The sequence below is a fragment of the Pipistrellus hanaki genome (genome assembly GCF_964339955.1).
Source record: "Pipistrellus hanaki genome assembly, chromosome: 13".
NCBI classification, from domain to species: domain Eukaryota; kingdom Metazoa; phylum Chordata; class Mammalia; order Chiroptera; family Vespertilionidae; genus Pipistrellus; species Pipistrellus hanaki.
The window spans coordinates 19,473,794-19,487,449 of NC_140515.1; the positions used below are offsets into that span (position 1 = coordinate 19,473,794).

General features: G+C 33.8%; 1 protein-coding gene across 2 annotated transcripts in view; it reads right to left on the reverse strand.

Moving 5' to 3' along the window:
* APPL1 (adaptor protein, phosphotyrosine interacting with PH domain and leucine zipper 1) overlaps positions 1-13,656 on the reverse strand; it is a 34,869-nt gene that overhangs the window by 4,574 nt on the left and 16,639 nt on the right. Inside the window, exons 10-21 of one of the 2 annotated variants that reach the window (XM_084903055.1) lie at positions 12,978-13,136; positions 12,139-12,327; positions 10,149-10,191; positions 8,844-8,900; positions 5,755-5,846; positions 4,863-5,045; positions 3,263-3,315; positions 2,521-2,695; positions 2,388-2,424; positions 1,172-1,318; positions 530-580; positions 164-253 (exon numbers count right to left, since the gene is read on the reverse strand). In XM_084903055.1, the coding sequence (XP_084759181.1) occupies positions 164-253; positions 530-580; positions 1,172-1,318; positions 2,388-2,424; positions 2,521-2,695; positions 3,263-3,315; positions 4,863-5,045; positions 5,755-5,846; positions 8,844-8,900; positions 10,149-10,191; positions 12,139-12,327; positions 12,978-13,136 (1,276 nt within the window). The remainder of the gene's footprint in view (positions 1-163; positions 254-529; positions 581-1,171; positions 1,319-2,387; positions 2,425-2,520; positions 2,696-3,262; positions 3,316-4,862; positions 5,046-5,754; positions 5,847-8,843; positions 8,901-10,148; positions 10,192-12,138; positions 12,328-12,977; positions 13,137-13,656) is intronic. The other variant, XM_084903056.1, reaches the window with a different exon arrangement.

The window sequence follows — 13,656 nt, forward strand, 5'->3', positions numbered from 1 at the left end:
AGAAGACAGATGTCATCCTTTTCTGCTATGCTATGAGTCCTCTGGTTATGAAGTGGCTGAGCAAGCAGAAATAGACCTTCATTTGGAATGAAGTCAGTGCTGAATTAAGGAAACTCTTTACAAAAATCACATCAGAGAAGATCCAGATATTAGAACTGCATACCTTTTCAATTTGTTTTTGTTTACTGAGTTCTTTCTGTTGCTTCTCTTTTACTCTCTCTATTTCTTTTTGTTTTTCTGATGCCCTACGATCCTGAAGAACAGATGAATACAACTAATGAATTAAGTATGAAATAACTTTAAATTTTAGACTTTTCAATTAATATTCTTTGTAACTTTTCAAATTATTTTCTGCATTTATATGAGAAAACACACCAAAAATTTACATGCTATGTTAGCCATTTACCCAAATTCTAAATACCAAATCAGCAATAGTATCCAATGTTAAAATTATTTTATTTGTCATTATGAAAAATTTTGCCTTACATTAATTAACATTCTTGGATAATTAAGTGTCTTGGATTCTTACCAGTTCCGCATGTAAAGCTATCTGTTTTGCCAGTCCAACAGAATCACAAATCTAAAAGGGGGAAAAATAGAAAAAAAAGTTAAGCAGTTCTATCAAATTAATAATTTCAATTATCCAAATGGCAAATGTATCTAGTTTTATAACTCATTATAATACACTGCTTAAAAAAAATAAAAAATAAATAAAAAAACTGATTTAAGAATGTTCCAAGCCCCAAACCAAGACTTTGTGTATTTTCTTCAGTCTGTTTGTTTCAACTATTGGCTGTCACCTTTTTAACATAATGCACTTATTATCTCAAATTCATTACTGAAATAGTAAGGACTGCAAAGAATAAAGTAAGCAGTTGTTGATGCTACTCTAAGCTGAAGGCATCTGAAAAAAATAGCTGGTTATCTAAATTATTGCATTCCTAGGATAAATCAATGAGGTCAGAAGATCGCACCAGCTACCAAGGCTAGAAAGACAGAGGTCTAAAAAACTAAGAAGGCCCAATATATCCCCTCAGCTCTCTTCAGAGCAACAGGCTTTGGTCAAGCAACTCAGCTGAACTAGGCAGTCTGAGTTTTCCAGAAATGTTACTAAGGACTTTAATTATGATATGCATTTCACAACAGACACACATTTTGAAAAGTCAGGTACCTTTTCCCCCTCGTTGTTTGATTCAAATATATAGCAGACGGATGACAGATGACTTTCACTTCTCCCTCCAGATGTCCGAAGAACAAATCCAAAAAGCCTCTTATTTTCCTGGTGTGTAGCATATAAAACTACACTAGGTAATGGAAACTGCCACAGAAAACATCAGAGGCAAACATGAGATTTTTCAAGCCATTACAATAGTACTCTTTTTTTTTTTTTAATTTTCTTTAAAAATATTTTTATTGATTTCAGAGGAAAGGTGAGAGGGAGAGAGAAATATCAACAATGAGAGATTCCCCCTGCATACCCTACACTAAGGATCGAGCCCGCAACCCAGGTATGTGACCTCCTGATTCATAGATTGATGCTCAACCACTGAAGCCACGCCGGCTGGGCTATAATAGCACTCTTACGTATCACAAACTTAGGCTGCTATAAAAATATCCTAAATAAAATATTAAAGCCCCCCCCCCTTTTTTTTTCTTAACAGAACGGAAATCTAAGAACGAATAATATCCTATTTGGTTTGGCTTTCCAGGCAGAATAAGAGGCTGTTCAATACTGAATTTGTTTTATTAGTCATTAACACATTTTACAAAGTCAAATCCAATAACAAAAGTGGTTTATATTGTGAAATGATTACAAAGAAGCACATACAACTATTTCAAAATAACTAATTGTAAAATAAACTCAATCATGTTCCCCTTTTAATTCCTATTATTATTTTCTTCTTTTAAATAAAAAACAAAACAAAACTTACTGGTTTATGAGAAAGAGGGAGAGCGATGGGGAGGGGAGAAAGAATCATCAATTTTGTTGTTCCTAGTTTATACATTCTTGTATATTGGTTGCTTCTTTGTACGTGCTCTGACCGGGGACAGAACCTGCAACCTTAACTTATTGGGACGATGCTCTGACCAACTGAGCTACCTGGCAGGGACAATCCTACCATTCGTTTCTTTAGTGATATATACTCCGTAGATACAGATAAACACTACATATCACATCAAATCGCACTGATTCTTTTAAGTTACATGGAACATCCAATTGTAACATTTTAGGAGAGATACTCAATGACTTAATTATAACAGCCTTTTAAAGACCAATTGTAGTTGATACTACCATATCTGAATATATAGAATCAGGATTGTTATAAAGATGTTAAAGGTGTATTTATGCTCAAAGAGACTTAACGCTTTAAACATGGAGAACTTACCGTGAGCCTTGTTACTTGTGTCTGTGGATCAATTAACCTATAATAATAATTAAAAATTTGAACAAATTTTATTAGGCTGGAGTTATATATACATTTTTCCTACAGTTTTTTTGAGGGAGAGGTTACTACTTACTTTAAACAATCACAAGTGACTAATAAATGTGATTCTGTCATACGAAAGATGTTATGGATGGCCCGGGCAGCTAAGATTTGGCGCATTGTTTCATAAACAACATCTGGATTGTTATCTGATTTCACCTCCATAGAACCAAGGAATCGGACAATAAATAACTGATGAAGAATAGAATCTACAACAGAACAAGGTATATTATGTATTTTTAAAACCCCACATTTCTTTACCTAAATTAAAATACACTGCCTCATTTTAGATTTTCCAGTGAAAATTTCAATCTAGCTCCTAACTATAGTGTTCAAGTTACAGGAGAGTTTAAGGTGTTAAATTCAAATAGCAAAGATTATGTTTCAACAATTAATTGGTGGCTATGGCTAAAAAGAATTCCTATGTTATTCTTTTCTGCAAGTTTGAAATTAAATAAAAATAAAAAGCTACTAGAAAAAGGAATAAAAAAGTTATGCTCCAGTACCAGAAGAAAATATCTACTGGAAAAGCTTAAAAGACAACTTATACATTTAGTCATTTGTAAGGTAAAAAGTATAATATTTTATAATTTTTTGTGATAACAAAATCTTAAGTCCAATTAAGTTCTGTTGCTGTAAGTGTAAGTTGAGAAAAAAGAAAAAATTGTGAAATAAAATACCATTAAAATAGCATACAGCAAAACAAATAAACAACAAATTATTCAGTTTACTGTTTAGAATTTCTAAATTATAAAAATATTGCACATCTGTTTTACCTTCAGTTTCAGATTTTGTGCCTCCTCCAGATTCTCCAAATGGATTTGTACGCCTGCAAAATTTTTTTTAAATTATGAATCAACAGTTACAGTGAGCCACATGGAAGGATTATCAATCACTGAAACCAGAGTTAAAAAGTAAATCACAAAACCTTGTACATACATTTGAAATAAAATTCTAAAATAACCCATCCTGTTAAGGAACACTACTGATGACCAAGTTAGTCTGATGAAGGCCCAAGCCTCAGATTCAGTTAATAGGCTCAACTCAAGCATTGCTGCATTTTAGAAAATGTGGATGGATTGGAAGTTCAGACAGACACACACACACACCATGATAAACCATGTTGCAAAAGTTCATGTATTTAAAAAAAACTAGGACAGAGAAACAGTTGATTTAGCTTCAATTTTAGCTACTTGAGAAAAATGCCAGACATTTCCTGGGATGGTAAAAACCTCTTTTTAGGTTATCTATGTATATGTCACAAGTTGACTCTGATAATTTCAATAGTTTCTAGTTTTAAACCTGTATTTCTCAAGGCATACGTAATAATGCAAGAAAAGCTACCTAAAGATGGAAGCTACCTTCCTCCTTAGTGTGTTTGCTCCTGCTCACCCACATGAAGGAAGAAAAGTACAATTCAAAGTAAGTTTTGTAAGCAAACAAAGAGCTAAGTGGTTCCAAAATAGCATTGGCATGAAGTTAACATAAAATTATCTCCCTAATACATGTCTGATTGACCTATTATATCAGATGCTAAGTATATTTCTGTGATCAAATTTAAATTACTTTTTCTTGATCACAGCCATGTATACCCAAATTAATATATTATCAATGTATTAGGTGTCTAATCTGCTAAATAAGTAATTTGCCTTAAGTCATGTTTCCTTCCATCCATAGCCAAAGAAAACTTTCAATGCTTTGACAAAGATATTTCTCATTATATAAACAAAAAATGGCTCATTTATAATTCATAGTATGATAATGATTTAGTACCTTCCAGGAGATCTCTTATTCTGATACAGAATATTTTCTAATCTATAGCATATGTATCACTCTCAAGAATTTTAAAGATATTGTCATGACCTAAAGATAAGATTGTCAGCTTTCTCCTGCAATTTTAATAGCAAATACTATGAAGATCTAATAAGCAATTCAGAATTAAATATTTTTAAATATTAAATTACCTTAACTCATTTATCTAAGGCAGAAAACAAAGAGAAAAATCTGCCATGATTCTTCTCTAATTATCAAAATGATTTTAGTGCCAAAACCGGTTTGGCTCAATGGTAGAGCCTCGGTCTGCGGACTGAAAGGTCCCAGGTTCGATTCCGGTCAGGGGTATGTATGTTGGTTGCGGGCACATCCCCGGTAGGGGGTGTGCAAGAGGCAGTCGGTTGATGTTTCTCTCATTGACGTTTCTAGCTCTCTATCTCTCTCCCTTACTCTCTGTAAAAAAATCAATAAAATATATTTTTAAAAAATGATTTTAGGTAATTAAGGTACAATGTAGCTAATGCACGTGACATGTAAAAAAAAGAAATGAGATCATAAACTTCGCAGACCATAGCACGATATCCCTGAGAGGCCATCACCCACCTGCCTCCCTGGCCAGAGGCTTTGCCCTGCCCAGGCTGATCTTCACACACAGGAGAAATTATGTCAAACTGTATTGGAGTGTCTGGGGCAACGAGAGAATCAAGAGAGAGGGCAGCCAGATTTGTGGACTCAGATCCTAAGGATCCTGAACTGCTGGTTCGAGCTGTCGATGGTCGAGATTGTCTAAGCACAAAAGAAAACAAGGCATACTTAGTTTTCTCTTTTAGAAACTGAACACTTAAACTATGAGAGAAGAAAATACAACTTTGTAAGTCAATGAGAAGGATAGAACAAATTTTAATAGACACAATCCCAAATCATAGCTACTTATTTAATAATAGACTTCTTTTATTAAGTTCAAAAACAAAAATCACCTCACCGAGACCGGTTTGGCTCAATGGATAGAGCGTCAGCTTGGGGACTGAAAGGTCCCGGGTTCGATTCCGGTCAAGGGCATGTACATTGGTTGCATGTATATTTCAATAGTTTCTAGTTTTAAACCTGTATTTCTCAAGGCATACGTAATAATGCAAGAAAATAATGCACACCCAGTAGGGGGTGTGCAGGAGGCAGATGATCGATGATTCTCTCTCATCGATGTTTCTAACTCTCTATCCCTCTCTCTTCCTCTCTGTAAAAAATCAATAAAATATATTTTAAAAAAAAAACACACAACATAAATCACCTCAATCTAGAGATAAACACAAAGAAAATTTGGAATCATTTTATTTAGCACTCTTGGCTGGTAACTTTACCAATTTGAAAATACAATTTCCATTTTATTTGGTAACTATTTCATACTAATCTAAGCAGCACTGCTATAAACAAAATGTTCACTATCCCTTTCAATACCCCATGTGGTTCTCTAAATAACCCACAGTCTGTAACTCACCCCACTGGCCGCAGGCTCTCGTGTCTCTGCTGGAAAGATGGGGAAGGAGTGACAGCTTCCAAAGCTGACTGATTTACTCGTGCAGCAGTTTCCTTAAAAAAAAAAAAAAAAAAAAAGACTAACATTAGTAAAGCAAGAAAACCACAGTTTGAATATAACTCTTTCAACTGAGATACACGTAAAATGTAAATTGTAGTTAATAAAGTAGTTCCATGTACTTGTCTTAATATTAAGATACATGATTAACTTTGTAGCATTATAACTTGTTTTTTCTTACTTCCTATAAATGTAGGGGAAGTGAATCTGATTTTTTGCCTCCTATATATAGGTCAGGAAATATTGGGTGTTTAGTTTTTTTTATGTTTTTAACTATGAGATTTTTTTGACTAAGTGTATTGCTAGCACCTAGAACAGTGTGCCATACTGGACACTCAATACATTCGCTAAATAAAGAAATTTAGAAAGTAGGAAATAGTCACAAAATATAAAATTATAACTATGATGCTGAAGTTTTCATAATTTTCCCAGAATACATTTATGCTCAGAAATATCTATACATTTATTAATTTATAAAATTATCATGTATAATTTTCAGACCAAAAACTGAAAGCAAGAAGGCTTTCCATAAGAAATATTTGTAAATTTTCTCTTTTATTTAAAACACTAGCTAAGCCGAAACCGGTTTGGCTCAGTGGTAAAGCGTAGGTCTGCGGACTGAAAGGTCCCAGGTTCGATTCCGGTCAGGGGCATGTACGTAGGCTGCGGGCACATCCCCGGTAGGGGGTGTGCAAGAGGCAGCTGGTCGATGTTTCTCTCTCATCGACGTTTCTAGCTCTCTATCCTTCTCCCTTCCTCTCTGTGGAAAATTAATAAAATATATATTAAAAACAATCAAACCACTAGCTAAATAAAATGGCATTTACATATATTTTTACATTTCTGTGTCTTATAGTTAGCAAAAATACTAAGATAATGCCACAAAATGATCAAAATTTCTTCTCTCACTAATATAGATAAAATAATTCTGGGTAATCTAGAAAATATTAATTAAAACTTAAGTTCTAATCACTGATAGTAAAGTACAATTAGCCTGAAATTTTCAAGTCCAAACATTGTATTCTCAATGTATTGCGGAGGTATTACAATTCATCTAATTTGCATTCTAATTTTTTGTTGCTCAAGTAACATAACAGGAGAAGTTACTAAAAGCAAAGATTTTTCTACAGTGAGCACTGATTTCTTAAACTCATAAGATTATAAAACTCTCAGAAATTTTAGAGGTCTGAGATTTTGTTTATTTGGTTCAAAACTTTTCCCTAGGCATCTAAATCATATGTGTTAGAGGGCACCTCTAAGCCATTATAATTCAAAACAAAACAAAACAGAACTCTTCTAAAATTTTCCCTTCACTTTGGCTTAACACCTGGAAGTCATCTTTCTCTCCTCCATCCATTAATCAGTCCCAATGCTAACTAGTCCAGTCAATTTCTTTTTACCTGTTTTGTTTTGTTTTTTAATATATTTTATTTATTTTTTACAGAGAGGAGGAGAGAGGAATAGAGAGCTAGAAACGTCGATGAGAGAGAAACCTCGACCAGCTGCCTCTTGCACACCCCCCACCGGGGATGTGCCCGCAATCAGTGTACATGCCCTTGACCGGAATCGAACCCGGGACCTTTCAGTCCGCAGACCGATGCTCTACCACTGAGCCAAATCGGTTTCGGCTCTTTTTACCTGTTTCTATTATTCATTATTTCTTTTTTGTCTTTCCTCAGTTCATATCTGATTTATGAAGATGGACTTTACATATCCCCAGACACTCCCATCGAATCATCCACTACACCAACCGCTTAAGACCTAGAGGGTGAGGACTTTCTAGAGAAATTAGTCCTCCCTCTGCCTCAACTGCAATCATTAGCCTCCACCCAGCCCCGGGAGGCGCCCAGGTTCACAGCACAGCTGGGCCCACCAAGACTGGCAGAGGCCAGGCAGCTCCTGTCCGAAGCCAAGTCTTTTCCCAACTATACTGCAATATGGATCCACTTGGCTCCTTCCAGAGTGCTCTGTACACCTGGGCTCTGCCTGCACGGCATGTGTGGATTCTAACTATGGCTATGTCTGCACTGCTGAGTTTTTCTCGTTTGATACCCTTGCTAGTTGAAGTATAATTGGCAAAATTAAGAGTCCAGGCTACCTCACCCAAGACCTACTGATTTGTACACACATTTCCGTTTTCTATTATTCCCCAATGGTAACCTTCAAAGCCAGTTACACAGCTAGATTCATAGCAAATCCACATTTGTGCTTTTGTTTCTGTTCTCTTATCTACATGTCTTCTCTTTTCCACAAAACATGGATCAGTCCTACCCAGTGCAAGTTTCCATCATCTCCACAGTTTTCTCTAAAGTCCACACTGAGCCGAAACCGGTTTGGCTCAATGGATAGAGCGTCGGCTTGGGGACTGAAAGGTCCCGGGTTCGATTCCGGTCAAGGGCATGTACCTTAGTTGCGGGCATATCCCCAGTAGGAGGTGTGCAAGAGGCAGCTGATCTATGACTCTCTCTCATCGATGTTTCTAACTCTCTATCTCTCTCCCTTCCTTTCTGTACAAAAATCAATAAAATATATTTTTTAAAAATAAATAAATAAATAAATAAATAAATAAATAAATAAAGTCCCCACTGATCTTAGCATTCTTAAATATTAAGCTTTCAGTCATCACAGTATGTTTTCAATTTCTGTTTATTTTGAAATGTTACAGTATTAGTTTTGTCTTCCCATACACACAAGCTCCTGGAAGACAGATGCCATGGCTTGTTTTTCTTCTCCATCCCCCTTCTCATGGTGACAATACAGCACTAAACACAAGGTCAGGGGCCACTAAATATGTTTATTGGCTGATTTAAGTACCTTTGAAATAATTTATTGTTCAGGAATACCAGATACTTATGATACATTAAAGCTATCCAATCAAATGCAAATTAAAAGATTATAGAACTTGAGAATTATGACTTAATTAATAAAAGTTATATTAGCCACATAATTATTTAATTTTGCCAGATCTAGATATGATAAAATAAAAATATTACCTCTGGATTTTCACTTAAATATATTTGTTTAGATATATTGTTTATTGTACAGATCCACTGTAAGAGGAAAAAATAAAAGAATATGATTAATATTTTTTCTACAGTGCTTCTCTTCTAAAAGAGAATGTTCAATATTTGAAGTAAATATAAATTTCATTAGAAGTAACACATAATCTTTCTTATAAGATAAATACCTTCCTATATACATAAGCATGTATTAATATATGTATAGTATTTGAGGATATAAATAACAGAATATTGAACAGATTATTTTTTAAATGCCAAATTTCATACAAGGAAATTAAAAAATATAGTAATCATGTGAAGTTATAATTTAGTAATCTATATCTTTTTATATTACTTCCCCTTTAATCCCTACTAAACAAGACAACCTGGACTCAGATCTCATTATTAATACCAAAGCAAAAAAGTTAGGAGCTAAATATATTCCTGGTGAATAGATTTTACATACTTCCTTTCTTTCAGGTTTATAAAAAATTAACAGAGAAAACTCTCTGCTTCACACCTTCTGCTTCACTCTTGAGAATTGCAGTGCTTGATGAGCCTCACTAAACTAAACTAATATTCTCTTTGGTAAATGCTACAGACATTTGTCTGTGTTCCTCAGAGATCAAAAGCCAAGTTTTAATAGCTATTCTTTTCCACCAGAAGTAAATAAACATAACCTTTCCATAATCGGTAACCTTGTCTTTCACCAAAACAATTATAATAGCAGATAACATGGCTCAAAATCAACCTATAATACATTTCATTGAAGAATATTTCTCAAGACAAAGTTTTTAAAGTATCAGTTCTTAATAATAACTTACCTTCCATATTTTGTGTACTACAAGTAAAAATTGAGCCAAAAATAAAATACTTATGAGGAAAAATAGATACTCCAAATTTTCACTTTCTATCTTTCATTTTTCTAAAGGTTTAAGCTTTAGTTGCTTCCTCCCATGCCAATCTGCTGCCACTATATATTCTTAATGCAGCAATTACTATCTTAGAGGGTTGGTGAGAGGTTTGTCACCTCATGATACTAACAGCCTGTCAGAAAGCAACAGTCACAAGGTCACTTCTGAATTGTAGCCTTTAAAAAGAGTAGAGAGATGATCTCCTCAGAGGTCCAACTATAAATTCTTTGTGAAATTTAAGAATGTTTTTTAAGGATAAGCTTCTATTAAAAAGATACTTTTAATTAACCCAAATTTTTCAAACTTCTATAATGAACATATTAATGTTCTGTCATCAGCAAAATACCTTGATGTCGCTAAAGAAATTAACTACATAAAATTTTACCTCTTCATGGTCTTTTTTACTCTCTGCTTGCAAAATTGAAGATCTGAAAGAAAAAAAAAGAAATTGGACCCTCAACTTCTTTTAAAGTACTTTTAACAGTACTTTAATTTTTTATTTTAAAAGGTACGTATAAAATCCATCAGTATGAAAAACCACACACAAACAAAAAGAAAACCCCACATAGTCAACGTCTTAGGAAAAAAGAGACCACCAGAAGCACCAGGACTCAGATTTTAGCAACTCTTAGCTTTGGCTATCTATGCCAAATGTGCCAAAAAAGAAACAGGTGCTAGTTTTCAGAAGACAGCCTATAGCAAAGGTGCACTGCAACTAAGAATCCATTTCAACCTTCTGACACACATCTGTCAAATATAAATAACCACCCTAATATAAAACATTAATTTTACTTCATTATTATTTCTCATTGAATATGGTTAAATAAAATTTTGCAATATATTAATTAGTAACATAAGGATATTTAGCTTTTCTATAGATGCTGTTTTAAGAGCTAGAGAAAAAAATATTTTTTACTAATCTTGAATCAAACCAGGACTGTGAAATGGAAAATCATATTAAGCATTAGCAAAAAAAAACACGAAAATACAAAAAGGTAAGTACATGTAGTGAATTATTAACAGTCTGACAATTTTGACAAATGAATACAGGGACTCCCAACATCTACCATGATAACTGATACATAGTAATTGGCATTCATTATATATTTATAGAAGGAATATTAAATTAAATAACCATTTTGAGCTGTAACATTTTACTATACATACTAGTAAATATGGGGGGGGGGGGAGGGGAGAGAATTGATTTTCAGGGCACCCAGAGTTGCTCTAAATAATAAGGAAGATCAAAAGCAACTTAATTAAGTAGGAAAAATTTGCAGATAACGTAAGCATCTATTATTAAAAAATTTTATAAATTATGGCATATATCCTTATGTAGATTATAATGTAGCCATTATAAAATGGCTTTTAATAAGTGACTGCAGGTTCAAATTATATATGCAGTATTTCCTCAACTATTTAAAAACTATAATTAAAAAATAAAAATTGTAAGGCAACAGACTAAAAAGTTAATTGTTGCTCTGTTAGTAAGATCATAGCTTTTTTTCCATACTCCTTTTTATATTTTTCTATGCTTTTCAAAAAATTGTTCTACAGATTCTCATTTAATACAAAGATAATAGAAAATTTTTAAATGGCATATAACCATTAATGGACTAAGTAATTTTATCAGAAATATTTATTTACTTGAAATAAAATAATTTTTTTATTAATCCTCACCTGAGGATATTTTTCCACTGATTTTTAGGGAGAGTGGAAGAGAGCTAAAGACAGAGAAACATCGATGTAAGAGAAACACGTTGATTGGTTGTCTCCTACATGAGCCTGGACCAGGGCCCTTGACTGGAATCAAACCAGGGACCCTTTGGTCCGCAGGCCAACACTCTATCCACTGAGCCAAACTGGCGAGGGCTAGAAATATTTATTATTGCTAGCACCTAATACATGCTAGACACATTATATATGTTAGATCTCAATTTTTCGTTAACAATTTAGAAAATAGGGATTATGACCTCCCCAAATCTTACATGTACAAAAATGAAGCTCAGAGAGGTTATGTAACTTGTCTAAGATCACACACTAAGTAGTGGGTCCAGAATTTGAACTTTCTGATTCTAAGGTTGGGGCTCTTTCCGCTAACTTGTGCTGCCTTCCCCACCTCGCAGGATTTTCAGTGACTGGTCTCAGCAGGGAATCACAGGTCTTTACCATATGACTTCACTTTAGTAACCTTAAAATACTAGACATCATTTAACCAGGTCAGAAAGGACAATTCAACTCATTTCTATAAGAAAATTACCTGGATATATAACAAGCCTAAAATATCTATAAAATGTCTGAATGAACAGAAATTATCCTACATTTCAGTAATTTAAAATATTACATACTTTATTAGTAGTAGGAAAAATACTAACTTTTTTCCATCAAAAGAGGTGATCTGAAAACAGTACCGCCTGTCTTCACAGTCCACAGCCATTACTGAACAGTTGTCTATGTCCATGGCCAAGCCTCCTGCTACGTCCCCACGGGCCTGACTCATTAAGTTTCCACCCTGAGTGAAGTAAAACTGTCTGTCCCAGGTAGATGACACCAAGCCTGTTTTACTAAATGAAAAAAGTACATTCACTCTTTAATTACAACACACATGAAATCTCATCATAAGTCAGACACAAGAAAAAGCACACCACAAAGAACCAGCTTGCCAAAAGGCACCAAAGCTCCTAAAAAATATATCTGTTTTTCAGTTTCTAAAATAAATTCATGTATGCTGACCACTTATGTGCGTGGGTGTGTACATATATATCCAAAACAAGGCTGGAAATTATTAAATTGAAACTGCTATAATGATGCTTTAAAAATATAGTTCAACTTTTCAAAACAAAACTCAAAAGAAATTATTTTACTCCTAGGTTTAACTTGCTTTATCTTATCTTCAGGTAAAAACTAAAATTTGACCTGATGATATAATTACATACATTTTTAAAGTATGATAAATAACATTTTATAGCATTCACATTATGCTAGATTTAAACTCAAATTGGTTTAACTTTTGGATAATTCTAAATTATTCAACAAATATCTAGTTAATTTTGACCCCCATAGGTCAAAAAGTTCCACTAAATACTAATATCACTAACTAAAAAGATCAAACCTTTAGTGAAATCAAAACAATTTGGCAGACAATATCAATTATATATTTGCTTGCTACTAACTTAAATGATACACAATATAAGAAAAGAACAAGTTTTCTTACTTCCTAGCATTAAGGTATCCGGCCTTTCGGGTTAAGTTGCGGTTAACAGGAAATTTCATGGGATCAGGGTCAGGCACATATAAAGGGTCACTGGCTATTTCCAAATCCTCTATTGTCTGCTGCATGGTCTCTACATCACTGTCCATCTCCCTGCGAACACTAGCACAGAAAACAGGTTATTCACTACCAACCACAACAAAGTATTCCTTTCTCAATCACATTTATCTGTAATTTGTTTTATATATATTTTCTTAAAGAGAGCAACAGTGGTATGGGTAAAGTAACATGAACATGTTATAAAACAGCTTTACATTTTATTTAAAACAGATATTTTGGAAACAATACTAAATTCAAAAACTTAATGAAGCCACATTCAATGCCTAATTCCAGAGGAATTTTCAAACTGCTCTGTCCTGTGCCTTTAAAACATTTTTATCTCCCTCTCTACCTCAGACTGACCACATCACTGCTCAAACTGTGGAACCTTATTAGAGCTGCTTTCTCTAAGTTTGCATAGCTTGAAAAACAAGATTTATTTAGTGATCTCCCATCTATCCACCACAATTCAGGTAACCGTGAAGATAACTCACTATGAATAATTATTATCATGGGTCTGTTATATTCAGACATAAAACTTAGTTTAGAATCAATTAAATAGCAGATTTGATACTATTATGAA